The sequence below is a fragment of the Pocillopora damicornis genome, chromosome 10, assembly GCF_964200805.1.
Source record: "Pocillopora damicornis chromosome 10, jaPocDami1.2, whole genome shotgun sequence".
NCBI lineage: Eukaryota > Metazoa > Cnidaria > Anthozoa > Scleractinia > Pocilloporidae > Pocillopora > Pocillopora damicornis.
This window is the reverse complement of record NC_142679.1, coordinates 13,749,501-13,764,475: the sequence shown is the minus strand read 5'-3', so window position 1 is coordinate 13,764,475 and position 14,975 is coordinate 13,749,501. Positions and strand designations below refer to the sequence as shown.

Here is a 14,975-nt window from a genome sequence, read left to right as displayed (position 1 = left end):
ACTGTAAGGGTAGATAAAAGTGTAGTGATTGAATGTAGCAATGGTGATAACACCTTTTCTAAGTAACCTTGTAATCTTACAACTATGAGGTCTTTATGATTTTGGACTTTTCTGTTAAGTATGGCCGAGGTAATACAATTCTTTTGACAAAAGAAGTTATAACAACAACAAGTGTATCCTCTGAAATTTATGAAAATTTCAAATTGAATAATCAAGAGAAAGCTTTCAAAAATTTGCTTAAGGAAATATGTCTTGAAATCACCAAGAATGAAGTGAGGTATGAGTTGTGACTCACCTTCAAACTGATGTAATTTAGTGATATCACTTCAGCAAATGTAGTGAGGGTTTCTTTGCTTGCCTCTTTCAACTAATGAAATGAACACATTTGAAAAACTGTGAGTAAATAAAATGACAACATTAAAAGACAGGACAAAAGATTTAAATCTACCTTAATATAGGACAACTAAAAGTACCTTTATATCTCCAATCTTGTCAACGAGCCCATCAAGAGCATAGAAAGCACTGCGCTTAGAGAATGACTTGATGTTCTGCGCTACGTACTGACACAGAGCAAACTTAGCTTTCAGCACCTGTGAATTCACAAATACTAATGAGTGTCTATTTCTGCTGAGAGTTACTAGCATCTAATTTTTCTTTAAAGTATCACCCTTAGATTAAACCTAAAAGTTAATAGAATAAAGAAAATTATCACCAACTAAATAAGCTCTTGATTGTTGAACAAATTCTCCTTATAAGCACCTTAGGAAATGCATAGGAACAGCATTGAGAATATGCATATTGATGTTAGGTGTAAAGGGTTAATGCACTCTGAATAATTCATTTCATGCCCTCTAAGTGTCATGACTGTCAGCTTTAATATCACAATTAACTTTGTACCTGGAAGTTTGTATCTTTCCAGCCAGGTTTTTTGGCAAGAACTCTGATCAGGACTTGAGATGAAGTTTTTTTGGGATCCATACCTTTGATAAGCTACAATAACAAGACAACAAAAAATACTATCTAAAACATCAAAATATGTACTAATGAAACTCATGTAATTGGGTTCTGATCATAGAGAGTCGCAAATGAAGTTGTTAACAGATTACCTTCAGTACTGCAACTGACTGAAAACATTAAAACATACTTGCTTAGATCAACTCAACCAGCTGAACCATCATTCTTTAAAAGCCAAAGGCACTCAGGACAAAAAGTACTTTAAGTTAAAACAAGATTGGTGAAATTACTGAATATTCCTTGCAAATTTTCCATCAAGACAATACAGACTTTTTTGCCTGGTGGGTAAATATGCTATTTCCTACAGTGAGTGCAAAACACAAATAAAAAATCATACCTCAGTTAACGCTTCAATACCAGCAAGTCTTTCCTTCCAGTTGGCATGAACAAGTTGATTTAACACAGCTTCAGAGATCAACTCTGCTGCTTTGGCATCTACTTCTTCTGGCTGTATCAAAACATTTTAAAGTAATAATTAATGTATAACATATTTGGAATTATTAGCAAAGAAATAGCTTCACCTATCTTCAGTTATTCAAGATAATATCCACATGCATGTCTTACCGACATCTCTGGTTCAGTTGGTTCTGCACTGTCATTTGCAGCTGTAGATCCTTTGTTTTTTCCCCCTTTTACTGCCTTTCCTCCAGCAGATGAGGCTGTAGATGTTGATGGCTTCTTCTTTGAGGGCTAAAACACAGTTGTATTGAGCAATTAGAAGGGTAAAACAGACGCCACTGCTTTAAAGAAGGTCCTTCAATGGGAGACTATTGCTCAATCCATTTAGTGCCAACAGGCATAAAAGGCCAAAGTGGATGGGAAATAATTGTAGAGAAGATACAGAAAGGAAACAAAACAAAACTAAACAAAAACGAAACTGAAATGGAAAAATCTTCAATTTTGTTAGGGTTCATCCTTGTTGCAGGTATCTGTGTCATCTCTGCAGTAAACCAAGAAAATAAAAAAGAGGCATTGTACAAGAGAACCTCACTGATTTTAACTTTCAAGAAAAACAGTAAACAGTTTGAGATGACCCAGGGTTAGGTAAGCTTGTGGTAAATCAATCTACAATTGTTCTTCAAGAGAAATTCCTCGTAGTTCATGTTAAAAAAAGTTTGAATAAGCTAAGTTTGAGTTATCAAGGTTCTTCTGCACAGTATGTTAATTACTCAATGATCTACAAAATTAAACAATACTCACTCCAGAACTGGCCGATGAAGGTTTTGCTGAATCAGCTGCTTTGCCTCCAGGCTTGGATGGCTTTGATGCTGGTTTCTTGGCTGGTGCTGCCTCTTTTTTTGTGCCATCTGTGCTGGTTGTTCCTGCAGATGCTGGTTTGCTTGCTGCACTCATAGGAACTGCACTAACTTCAGCCTTTTCAGCACATTCTTTTACCTTTAAAGACAACACTGGATGTTAAACACTATGAAAAGGACTTGCACTATGCAAAAGTGAAAAGATGCATTTACAGATTGAAGCTTCAGTCTTCTTACAAGCCACTTTACTCTCACAAGGCCAAGTGTAAAAATGGGTACCAGCGAATTTATCAGGGAAGTTACATGAAGGGATTACCTTGTGTTGGCCTAGCATCCCAGCCAGGGAGGAGTATCAATACTCCTTGTAACTTCACACCATGGAAACCAGATTAACTGAATAAAAACTAACAGATTACCTTATCCATTTTGATTTTATCAAGCTGCTCAATGTATGGATTTAAAGGCCTTTCCCCCATAACCTTCAGTAATGTACCAAGAGCTTCAGCAGTGGCATCTCTTACTGGAGCAACAGTATCATCCATCCTCTATAACATAAAAAATAATTATGTGAGTGACCTACCATTGAACTCATGCCAGTAACAGCAGCAACAAAATTCTGATGTAATTTTATTCAAAAGACTTAACTCAGTTGCAGTTAGAACAATATTCACAACAATTTGCAAAAGCTGATTGTTCCCGGAGTTGTCCCTACTATGTGTCACACAAGAAAGCAACTTGTCATCAGAAGTGTCAGCCTTGAAAAGACAAGTTTGTACCTTAAGGAGACTGCTGCAAACAGGCTTCAAGAAAGTCTTTGGCATTGCAGCTGGTGTGCTCTTGCTAAAGCTTCGGACCAGAAATCGAACAGTTTCTTCTTTCACAGAAGGGTTCTTATTTTCTAAAGTGGCTAGAATGTCTTCTTGCATTGCAGAAAAAGTAGTCTGATGAAGATGGAAAAAAAAGCTATGTTACTTCAAAGAGGTTGGGTGTCAGTACTTTAACATCAAGCAGATAAATTTGCTGGAAAATTAACTTGACATCCTTTACACTTACTCCGTTTAAACCTTGCACAGTGCCTCAATTTTTCATTTGTTCTTAGGCAGTACAGCATTTACCACTCAAGGTTGTCATTACAACATGTAACAGACCTATGATCTGAACTGTGGACAGCTGAATTAAATTATGTTTGTATTGCAAGCTTGCTGTATTACTGCTTAGCAGCATACCCTTCTAGGGGGTTTGGAGGCATGCTTCCTTAGAGAAAATTGAAATTTGAAACTATGTGAAATGTGATTTCCAGCATTCTTTGAGTAACTTTGTTTAGCCAAACACTGATGTTAGAATCAATTGAAAAATACTTAGTTTGTCTTTGATCAAAATTCACTAAGTAACCAGCATAGAATGGTCTGACAGCCAGTGGGTTTTATTTGCCTGCTGGTTTCTAAAGACAACCCAGCTTGCTGCAGGTAAATCAGTGTCAGTCCTCAATCCCAAGTTCTTGATCACAATATAACAAAAGTCCATGTGTAACTAATTAGAACATTCATGTTAAGCAAAAAATGAACTTCATTCATCTTACAGTAAGGAAAACAGCATCAATAGCTTCTCTCAAAGCAGCCACAACATTTGCTTTCTTTTCTTTGAATTTTTCCAAGATAGGGGTAGTTATCATGGATGAATATTGGCTAAATTTCTTGCGCAGCCCTGTTGCTAACAGACCAATGCATTTGGCAGCCAGGATTACAACTATAACATTGGCATCTTTAGAAATAATCTGTGAAAGAAATAACAAAATTCTTGAAACTAGCGAGAACATATCAGTTCTTAATAGTTTATGACAAATGTGATTCCCAAAGAATTAAAATTAATTCTTAGTTTCCTAGGCCTTCTTCTTCTTTTTTAACACTAATATCAAATGTGTTAGCCCTTAACTTCAAAAATTAGTATTTTTGCTTACCACACAGTCCTGAATTTTCAGTATTCAGTCAAGAAAACATGGCTCATTTCTTATTACCTGCTTACTTAACCATTTTAAAAGTTGTAAATCAAATCAAATTTACTACATGATCACCAATGGCAGTTAAAGCATACAAGAGGCAGTTAAGAGTATACTTAAAACTGGCCAAGGAAACAGAAATAAAGTTTCCCTAGTGTTTCTTTAGACCTTGAAATCTTGTTTTTGTCCTTGCCAAACATAAACTCTTGGGTATTGGAGAATACACCAGTCCTTGGTACAAGCTTACCTTCTTCAAGGATCCTAACAATTCTCCATATTGTCCTCCTTCCAGTTTAGGATTTGACACAAGTTTTTCAAGGGCCTCCAATGCTTCCTTCCTTGCCTGCCATTTCTTGTTCTCCTATGTATTTCATTTGTATTGTATTTCATTATCTTGTTTATCTTATGTTCAACAAATGTCATAAATACACCTTACAGAGTTTAATTCTTGAATTCCGCCATCCTTTATATCAATTCAGGTCCAGGAATTTCATATTTTCTCATGATTAGATCCCAAACCTTGCTTATCTATATTTGACTGAAGTTTTCAGTGGTGCTCATACAACAATTTCTGAAGAAAAATGGATCAAATGACACCTAGCTTACTCAAGGGAGGCAGTAAAACTTAAACATCGTTTGACAATACAGTAATAATTGATTCTCTTTTATATTTTTTTATGGTACTTTGATGTTAATAGTCATCAGAATCATGAATACAAACCAAATTTTCATAAAAATCTTTGGGGAGTTTGGAAAGAATCTCAACAGCTTCAATGAGGTCATATGGATCGATTGCTTCCTGTTCTGGAACAGCCACTCCTGCAAAAGACAAAAGGACAAAAAAAAAAACATATAAATACCGTTGGAAATCTACATGACTGTACTAAAGCCCAGAAAAAACAAACACAAACATAGACTCAGACTATTCAATGTAAAGTTCAATTGATTATAGCCTGACTCTTAAAACTGAAACTAAACTACTCTTGAAGTGACACGAGTGGCCATTACCTCTACATCTCCTCACCATTTCCATATCATGTTGCAAATAGGAGTATCACCACTTGATCAATTCCCCCCACCCCTACCACCCTTAACATTTCAGCAGGTTATTTCAACAATTTGCTTCATTTTTAGTCCTGATCGGAAAGACACACTGCAAAAGGAAAGCATTTTCTCCAAGAACAATGACCTAAGCAAGGCTTGATCCATGACATTTTCATGCAGAGAACAGTGCAACTAAAATCAAGTCATAACTTCCCCTTATAAGAGAGAAGAGGCCAGAAAAAGCCAACATTGTAGCACCCCCACTACACTAAAGGTTTGACATCAGATTATGATGGCCTGGCCCCAGGGATCATTGCTACCTTAGTTGAGGCCACAAATTGTGGGGTCAGTGACTTGCTATTAGGGGCAGTGAAGTGCTTTTGGAAGCAGCAATACTTATGTCTTCTGGAACTTTTCAGCATAACATCTGGAACTGCCCAACCAAATAAAATAAAGCAGGTAATTTAGTGTTAACAACTGGGTTGAAAACGTAAATTAGCCACTGTAAAGGGTAAGGGGTAAGGGTTTAGCTTTTTTACCCTTTACGGTGGCTAATTTGCGTTTTCAACCCAGTTGTTAACACTAAATTACCTGCTATACTCTCCCACCGATGCAGCACCACAGTTTCTTTAGACACTTACCCCTTTATTCAAATAAAATAAAATTTGGAGTAATGATGTAACTTTGACAGTTACTTAATGTAGGATAATTTCCATTGATCGTTTAACTGTTTATCATGACAGTGGTTGCTAAAGAAACCAACAAGGAAATGATTTTATGAAATAGAGTTAAAAATGCTAAAAGGAATTAATGGCAGATGTTGTTAACTCAAAAATACTTTATCCTTGATCTTGCTTTACATCAAAGGCAAAAGAAATTCAGTAGTTAATTGAGGAGTAAATGAGCTCTGATAAGAGATTCCAATAGCTAAGGGTTTGTTGATCAATTAGGGAGTCAATGAGCTCTAATAAGAGCTCCCAATTACCAGAGGTTTGTTGGCCAATTGGGGAGTCACTGAGCTCTAATAAAAGCTCCCAATTACCAGAGTTTTGTTGGTCAATTGGGGAGTCACTGAGCTCTTATAGAAGCTCCCAAACATCAGTTTGTAGGTCATGTAGAGAGTCAATGAGCACTAAGAAGAGCTTCCCATCTCCAGAAGTTTTTTGGTCAACTAGGGAGTCAATTAGTTTCAAAAAGAGCTACCAATCACTAGTCATTTGTTGGTCAATTGGGGAGTCAGTGAGCTCTAGTAAGAGCTCCCAATCACCAGAGGTTTTTCAGTCAAGTGGAGAGTCAATGAACTCTGATAAGAGCTCCCAATTGCAAAAACTTTGTTGGTCAATAGGGGAGTCAATGAACTCTAATGAGAGCTCTCAATCACAAGATGTTTCTCAGTCAATTGGGGAGTCAATGAGCTCTAATAAGAGCTCCCAATTACCAGAGGTTTGTAGGTCAGTTGGGGAGTCAATGAGCTCTAGTAAGAGCTTCCAATCACCAGAAGTTTGCTGGTCAATTGGGGAGTCAATGAGCTCTAATAAGAGCTTCCAATCACCAGAAGTTTGTTGGTCAATTGGGGAGTCAATGAGCTTTAATACCAGCTCCCAATTACCAGACATTTGACCTCAGATAAGAGCTCCAGATGGCATTTGCCAGTCAATTAGGGAGTCAATGAGCTCTAATAACAGCTCCCATACCAGAAGTTGGCAACCATTATCATGCTAATTGTTTAACTGACTATAATTGTCCCATGTTAAGCAAATGCAAAAGTTACTCCCTTCCCTTTTTCCCACAAATATATAATATTTGGTCAGAAGTTCTAGAGATACTGCTCAAAAACCTTCCTGAACCTTTTCATATTGATACTTCCCAAAGCAACCCCAACCAACCCCTTAAAAACCATAGCATAGCAAGTCACTACCTCACCATTTGTGACTAAATGACTTACATAGCCAGGATCTCTGAGTATCAGCCTATCATAATCCAGTGTTAAACCTTATGTGTAGTGGGGGTGCTACAAAGTGTCCTTTAAGGCCTATTTTTAAAATATGCTCCTCAACTGTAAACCCTTCCACTGCTGAGAGTGATCATTTGTGACATTCTCCTTACAACTTACAACTGACACTTTCAGACAGGTGATTAATGAAAAGTAAGAGGATTGTTATATCAAGGACACAGTCCTGACATGATTCCAATTCTTGCAAAAAGTGTGGTCACCAGTGACGTAAGTTAACTTTCAGATCCCAATAGTGAAAGGACTGAAACATTGCACATGAACTACAGTTAAACCTGTATTAAGCAGTCACTCATGGGGACTGCTAAATACAGGTTGACAGCTCAATTAGCAATGCCACTTTATGCCATTATTGATGACTTAATGTACAGAATCTCACTCAAAAATACTACTTTGATTTTGGAAGAGAAACATGGATTAAAAAGTACTTGAAACATTATTGAGAATTTCTTAAAGGTATGAATAATAACCGTGACAAAAATACTTCTGTCAAAAAGAACAAATATTAATTACAATAGAGTACTAAAAAAATTGCATGTGGCATCACATGAGTAGTATAGCATGAACGGAGTCCTTTTGAGTGTTTCAGGTTATTTTCAATTCCCTAATGGAGAATATTTCATTCTGATTTGCTTTGCTTAAAATTTCTTTCCTGAATCAAATTATTTCCAATGTTTTTTCAGTGTCACCGGTGCCTGTTTCCCTTTCCTGTGTGGCGGCTCATGGCTGGGTTGCCAGGATTTACCAGCCATGGGAGAGCAGTCTTCATCTAGGAGCTGGCTGCCAATGGTGAAAGCTCCTGGATGTCTGAGGCACTCAAACTCCACTTAGCGATGCAGTTGTTAATTATTATTATTATAACAACAACCTGCCACATTAACATTTCAGCTCAAATTCTTTTACTACAAGAAAAAAAAAAAAGACTGAACCTCCATCTGTGGCTGATACATCCCCATCAGGAGCAACTTGAGCAACAGGAGCTTGTTCTGCCATCTTCTGCTGCTGACTTCGTGTAAATCTGGTGGGAGCAGGGGGGGTTGGTGGAAGCTTTCCCCATTCTTCCTCAAGCTCTTTCAGCTAGAAGGACATTAAAGGCACAGAAAGCCATGTTAAACAGTCGTTTGTCCCAGAAAGTTACAATTTTTTCATTTTAAAAACGTGAATCTCTTTCTTAAAAAGTTTGGCATAAGCATTTTTCAACCATCATTTATTAACATAAGATAAGTGCAGTGCTCACTCATAGCATTACTAAAGTGGGTTATTGAAAAACCAAACTGACAAACCCAGTCTACATACAAAGTGCCAAAGTAGGACTGTCCCATAGGATAAACTAAGCAGATCACATCAAGAAGGAACCATGAATGCAAAACATTAATCCCAGCAAGTAGTCTTGTTTGAACCTCTTCACCTACTACCAATAGATCACTGAACCTCCACTGAACATTTGCACACTGAACTTAGTTTGATGTTAATTTTCCTTTGCTCTTTATAAACATATACTGTCTAATAGTCATACACACTTGACTGCCCAATGCCAGAGCTTCTCTCACTCCTCATGAAGCAACTTCTCGTTTAACTACATATTCCCATTGGTTAAAATGCTAGACTGCAAAAGATAACCTTGCAGCATTTTTCAGATTTCCAATCCATCCATACTGATTACATGTACATGTCACACTCTTACTCAGAGTGAAGTACCGCAAGAGCACAGTGTCTAACACAAGAACACAACACAATCACTCCCTCAAGGCCTTGAAACCACACTAAACAATCTAAAACCACCATGCTAACTAAAAGAACACCATGTTCCATCAAATATCTTACACATATGTACGTCATACAGTAAAACAATCTTTAAATAAACAAAAATTATTAGAAAAAAATTTGAAACTTTTTTACTTCTATTTCATTTTACACCACAAGCTAAACAGACTGGAATTATAAGCAGCAATATATGAGCTCACACCTTACACAGTGGTCAAAAAAGTATAATTCAACACTGTACTTTAAATTCCAAATGAAGACATCAAGACTAATCTTTTTAGAACAATTGAGTTCAAATGCTGAGTCTTAATCATCAAATATTACCGTTGTGTGTAGTGAAAGCCTTTCCACAGGAGTACCTGGGTCATTATGGCGATTTTCAAGGCACAAGAAACTGGCTGTAACTGAAATACCAGTCTTCTTTTTCTTAGTGTTACAACATTTGTTTTGTTTTCCTTTTACAAAGGCCTTTAAAAGCACATTGGCAATGATGACCTCCATCTATTACGCCTTGAAAACCTGATTAAGTAAAATTCATTCACAAAAGAATTTCAAATCCCAAAAAACCCTTTAGTAGATGTTTTGGCCTTGAGCAAATTGCATTCGTGGAGTGCTTCTAACTCTAAGATCCACTGATCTGTTCTAAATCCAAATGAAGTAAAAAACTGTAATAACATTATAATACTACTCCCTGAAAGAAGGAATAATCCCATTCTATAAAAATTGGGAATAAGCATTAATTAATAATTAACAGCTGGATGTGAAATCTGTGGTTGGTTTACACAAGATATCATATTTTCCTTAGTCACTTAATTATTAATTAAAGCCTTATATTGAGTCAGCAAAAAATTCATATTTTAACATGAAAATATGGTGTTAAAAGATAAAAAAATATTCTGGTCCTAATTATTTTAAACACCATAATAGCCATCTTAGTAAAATATAAGGCTACAGTGGGAAAAAAACTTTTAATTCCAATTTTGCGGTTTGAACACGGAACATTTTATTTCATTTGTTGCTGCAGTAAATAGTTTTTCATTTCTTCTTCATTTTAAGAAAATCAAAGTTCACAGTTCAAAGTAGAATGGTTTATCATTAAATTTGCCATGAAAACATTTAACTGTAACAGTCACAAAATATTGTCACCTTGACAACTGATGAGTGAAAAATATCTCATCGTGAACATAGAAATCATCCACTTCAGGCACGCAAAATTTTTATTAAAAAAATGTATCATCAAAATCATAATGACACTGACTTTAATGGCTATCTTTGAATTGCCAATTCATTTTGTTGTTTGGGTGAGAATATGCCGCAAGTCTGTCAAACATGAATGTCATCCTGTTCTCATTTATACTACTTGGTGCTGTCCTAAGCTACTGTCAAATGGAAAAAAATGTATCTTTGAAAATGCAACTGCAAGAATTTAGACCTTTGAAACTTTCTAAAGGGAGCCCACTCTTCACTGTGAGGAGAAGATCCTCTAGAACTTCAAAACCTGCCTGCTATTCAAAATTACCTATCAAATTCTCTTGAAACCATTGAATATGCATACAAATTCCCTTAAATAATTACTAGGCTAAACATGATTGGAAATTTTTCTAGAACAGACAAAAGTTCTTGTGCTTGATAAAAAGAAAGCAGGGACCCCACCAAAGCCAACTAAATACAACTTTACATAGCTAACATTAACAGAAAATGACAAAATACATTTTTTTCCTGGACAAAAAAAAAATAATGACCTGTAAATATCAGAGATATTACAAACCTGTACAGGCTTGATATTCTGTAACTGCTGCTTAAGTATGTCTCTTATCCACTTGTATATTTCTATTGCGAGGGTTTTAGCCTATAAAAATGAACCATAGCAAGCACAATATTATTATAGTCACACTATGATACATGGAAGTCACTTTAATCACTACCTACAGTTCTTTTCAAGGATGGTTGGCAGAAAAATGCACAGAAATACCTGCAACAATTCTGAAAACTAATATCCTGTCCCTAGTGCTTCCTTTGTATGGTGACAATCTTAGATGTCATGGCAGGCCATATGTGTAGTTTTTGGAATATAGTGCAGATGAAATGGCAAATATTGAAATTCATTGATATTTCCCGTTTGTAATTTGGTACTCTTTTCAAACAACTATTCTCAATGCAGCCATCTAATCAAATAAAAGAACAAATTAATTCATATTTGGGCACAAACAAACCAACATGTAAAATGATCCACAAGTTTTTCTGAGAAATCAAACTTTGAGAGCAGCTTTTCAGAGAGTTCATTCCTGTTAAGCTTACTGATCTGCAGGGAAAGGGTTTGTTTTATGGACCTGATTTGACCCTAAACAAGTAAAAATGAACTTTAAACCCTGTTGAAGTGTAATCAGTGAAGTACACTGTATCCTGACAGAAAGAGACTAAAGACAGTTGACTCACCTCTTCTCTGACCATTTTATCATTGTGATCAAACAGTTTGGGCAAAACTTTGACAATAGGTTTCAGACTAAAGACTTTACCACCAAACTCACTATTGAGAGAGAAAAAATATGATCATTGCCTGCTCCAAATTTTGTCAAATATGTTCTAACACTGAGAAAAGATCATCCAAATATCTTTTGAGCCTGAATCCTTAGTAACCACCATATCAGTGGTCTAACAGAAGTTTGTGGCATCTTGACCTATCAATGTTCAGTTTGGCAACTGACAATTTGGTAAAAACCTAAGGCCTGTTCCTTAATAGCCCTTTAGCTCCCAGAATCCTATTAGTAATAATTACTAATAGGTTAATTATTAACCTTACTGTCTGATATACAATTTTTATGACATTAATAGGGTAATTTAGTATTATCAACAACGACAATGTAATTGGCTACCATTATGTGATCAGTTCTGTTGATAATACTAAATTACCCTGTTATACCCTCCCACTGACGCAGCACCACAGTTTCTTAAGAAACTTATCCCCTTTATTCATTTGTTTTATGATGTTAGTTTGGAGAATTTGGTTTTAAATTAATTAATAATCCCAAAATTGATGTTGTTCGTTATTTTCATCACTTGTCTGCTAGATGTTGCATTGATATTGTAAGGGGAAATTCTGTCTTGGTCAGTCATGGGAGTTACATGTAAAGGGTTAACCCTTTGACTCCCAAGATCTCATTAGTGAGTGTCCTCACTGTCTGCCATACAGTTCTTGTAATGTTAGTTTGGAGAATTAAGTATTGGATCAACTTATAATCCCCTGATTAATATTTTTCTTTATTCTCATCACTTGTGTGCTTGATATTGTCTTGATATTGTAGAGAGAAATTCTGTCTTGGTCACTCATGGGAGTTAAAGAGTTAAAAGTACTGATAGATATCATTCCATCGGGACTTTTACCTTATCATTTACCTTATTGCTTGACGTAACACACCGGTACAAGCTGCAACAATTTTTGGCTGTTTGTTTTCTAGTCCCTTTAAAACTTCCTCCTAAAATAGAATAGGTATGAAGAGAAGATGATACCCTCTAAATTCTGCCAATCAATTTACTGCATATTACCCTTATCAGTAACATTACTACTGAGAATTAGGAATTTTGGACAAAAATTTTGCAAGCTCTGTATCTGAGCCCTGACTGGGTGATTGTGTTGTGTTCGTAAACAAGAAATTTTACCCTTACATTGCATCTCTCTCCACCCATGAGTGGAGGATACTAGCAAACTGTCAAGGAGTAGGAGATGTGGTGACCTAACCCTTGGCACTCTAAATACTCTGAGTCAACAAGTCCAAGTTTAAGGCCTGACTAGGTCACTGTATTGTCTTCTTAGGCAAGATACTTTACGCTTACACCCCCTTTCTCTACTCAGGAGTATAAATAGATAACTGTTAATGGTCAAGGAAGCCTCAGAAAATCCTGGGGAAAGGGTAGGTGGTTACCTTTGATCAACCACCTCTTCACTAAGGAAATGTGTACATACTCCAAGTCATTACATGTAACAAAATTGAAGGTTAACAAGGAGTTAGAGGTTACTTGGCTAGGACCAACCCCCCTCCTCCTCCCACCCCAAATGCATAAACAGCAGAGAATCTGAGTACTAAACATTCTGTATATTGCATGTGCCGACAAATTTTACAGATGTTTTGCCAAAGGCTCCAAATTGTATTAGAATACCAACAATAAAATCATGCAAAATCATTTCAAAAGTAAGGAGAGACACCATCCATTTCACTTACTTGAACCACATCTTGCTTCTCAACTTCTATGTACATCAAAATTATGTTAATCCCTTTTTCTTTGGTTTTTGGTCTTGCATTCAGACACTTAGTGACCACTCCTGCTATCAAATCACCAGCAACCCTTGAATGAAAGTCCACATCAAGAAATGTTAAATGCCGTCATTGTCTCTTGTCAGGGTGAACACTATGTACTTCCTACTCTAAAGAGCATGAGGTCCTTAAATTTGTCCAATTGTCATACTTCTGGGCTCAGGGCTCTGGGCATTCTCAACCTGGTGCCCACACTACTGAATAGGCCTTGCATTGTTACTAACAGACTTCTAAAAATCACCAAATCTCAGAAATAAGTCATCCAGCACAACTTTAATCTTTTGTCAAAAATTCAAACCCTGTACACCAATTGCATCAGGTCCTTGATTTCTGGTTCTTCTACAATAGAAATCAAACTTTGAGGTTTGACACTATCATTGGCAATATTTTATTATCTAAAAAACATTATAGTTAATAGCAGTGAGGCTTTGATTAACAGGTGATTGAGTTCCCATGAGAAATTTTAAAAACATTGATCCATACACCATGAATTATATTATAAAAGTTGTAATTATGCCGAATTTATCATATTCAACCAGTATAATAGGCATTAATTAGAAGCTCTCTTGTCTTAGAAAGAGACTGAAATTAGGTTGTTTTATATTGTACTTTCGCCAAAATAACCCATATCAGGCTGTCTAATCGATGGCAGATTTGTTTACCACTTGAACACCTATTAAAATTAAAGTTTTATCGCGTTCGATTAAAATACATGATGACAATGATTTAACGTAGAGAAAGAAAAAATCAGGAGGGACTTACCTGCCAGAAATCGAAGGAGAAGCAGCTTCTAAAAAAGCTAATACTGCTTCAAGACCCTTCTCTTGGGCAACAGCATTATTATCGATGACAAATTTCTTCAGCATTCCGAGATACTTGTTGAATTCATTGCTACTTTCATCGTCAATCTTTCGATAAATTTTCACAAGCTCTTCGTAGCCGCTCAACCTCGCTTTCCACACCTAGAAGATGAAAATACCATTTTCACATAAGCTCTAAACTTCCCCATCATTTCCAAAATATTGGATTTGAGCAAGGCGCGAAATTCATTCACCTTGTGACCTAAACGATCTTCGAGCGGGAGCTTTGTAATATCGGCATCCTCTGCCATGGTATATCGTATATTTTTCAAACGAACAAATGTATGCACAAGTACAGCTCGTAATCCTTTCCCAGAGCGTGGCAAAATAAAATTTTGTAACGTTAACTCCGCTGCACTTTGCAACGAACATTTGAAATGGCCGACTCAGACAGAGCACGTGATCAATAAGAACCAATCACTAACATGCTACCAAAGCAATGATATCATGTATGGAAGTGTAAGACTCATGAAATGTCACATAACAAAGTAAGTTTAAGAGATTCGATGAAGGACATAAAGAATGACTTGCTGGGTCTTTCAATTTAAGCGTCAAGTTTTCTTATCTCTTTTTTCTGGCCAGGAAAAATCATATCCGTGCTTCTTTATAACTTTATTTGGGTGATATTTTCTCTAAGCGAGAAAAATTTAAAATAAGGGTCCACGCGAGAAAACGCGCGAGACAAGGGTAAGTGGAGATGCGAGAACTAGGGGTCTCTTC

General features: G+C 36.3%; 1 protein-coding gene across 3 annotated transcripts in view; it reads right to left on the bottom strand.

Annotated features, from left to right (window-relative positions):
* Positions 1-14,663, bottom strand: part of LOC113675439 (cytoskeleton-associated protein 5) — a 34,339-nt gene extending 19,676 nt beyond the window's left edge. For 2 of the 3 annotated variants that reach the window (XM_027192007.2, XM_089185122.1), the window contains exons 1-18: positions 14,450-14,663; positions 14,158-14,357; positions 13,303-13,426; positions 12,479-12,558; positions 11,522-11,612; positions 10,854-10,934; positions 8,251-8,398; positions 4,988-5,085; positions 4,514-4,627; positions 3,850-4,044; positions 3,047-3,211; positions 2,687-2,815; positions 2,215-2,409; positions 1,579-1,704; positions 1,352-1,462; positions 898-990; positions 474-590; positions 296-367 (exon numbers count right to left, since the gene is read on the bottom strand). In XM_027192007.2, coding sequence (XP_027047808.2) covers positions 296-367; positions 474-590; positions 898-990; positions 1,352-1,462; positions 1,579-1,704; positions 2,215-2,409; positions 2,687-2,815; positions 3,047-3,211; positions 3,850-4,044; positions 4,514-4,627; positions 4,988-5,085; positions 8,251-8,398; positions 10,854-10,934; positions 11,522-11,612; positions 12,479-12,558; positions 13,303-13,426; positions 14,158-14,357; positions 14,450-14,506 — 2,196 coding nt within the window. In that variant the 5' untranslated portion in view covers positions 14,507-14,663. Of the gene's footprint in view, positions 1-295; positions 368-473; positions 591-897; positions 991-1,351; positions 1,463-1,578; positions 1,705-2,214; positions 2,410-2,686; positions 2,816-3,046; positions 3,212-3,849; positions 4,045-4,513; positions 4,628-4,987; positions 5,086-8,250; positions 8,399-9,409; positions 9,602-10,853; positions 10,935-11,521; positions 11,613-12,478; positions 12,559-13,302; positions 13,427-14,157; positions 14,358-14,449 lie in introns of those variants that run through there. The other variant, XM_089185123.1, reaches the window with a different exon arrangement.
* Between the last annotated feature and the right edge of the window lie 312 nt (positions 14,664-14,975).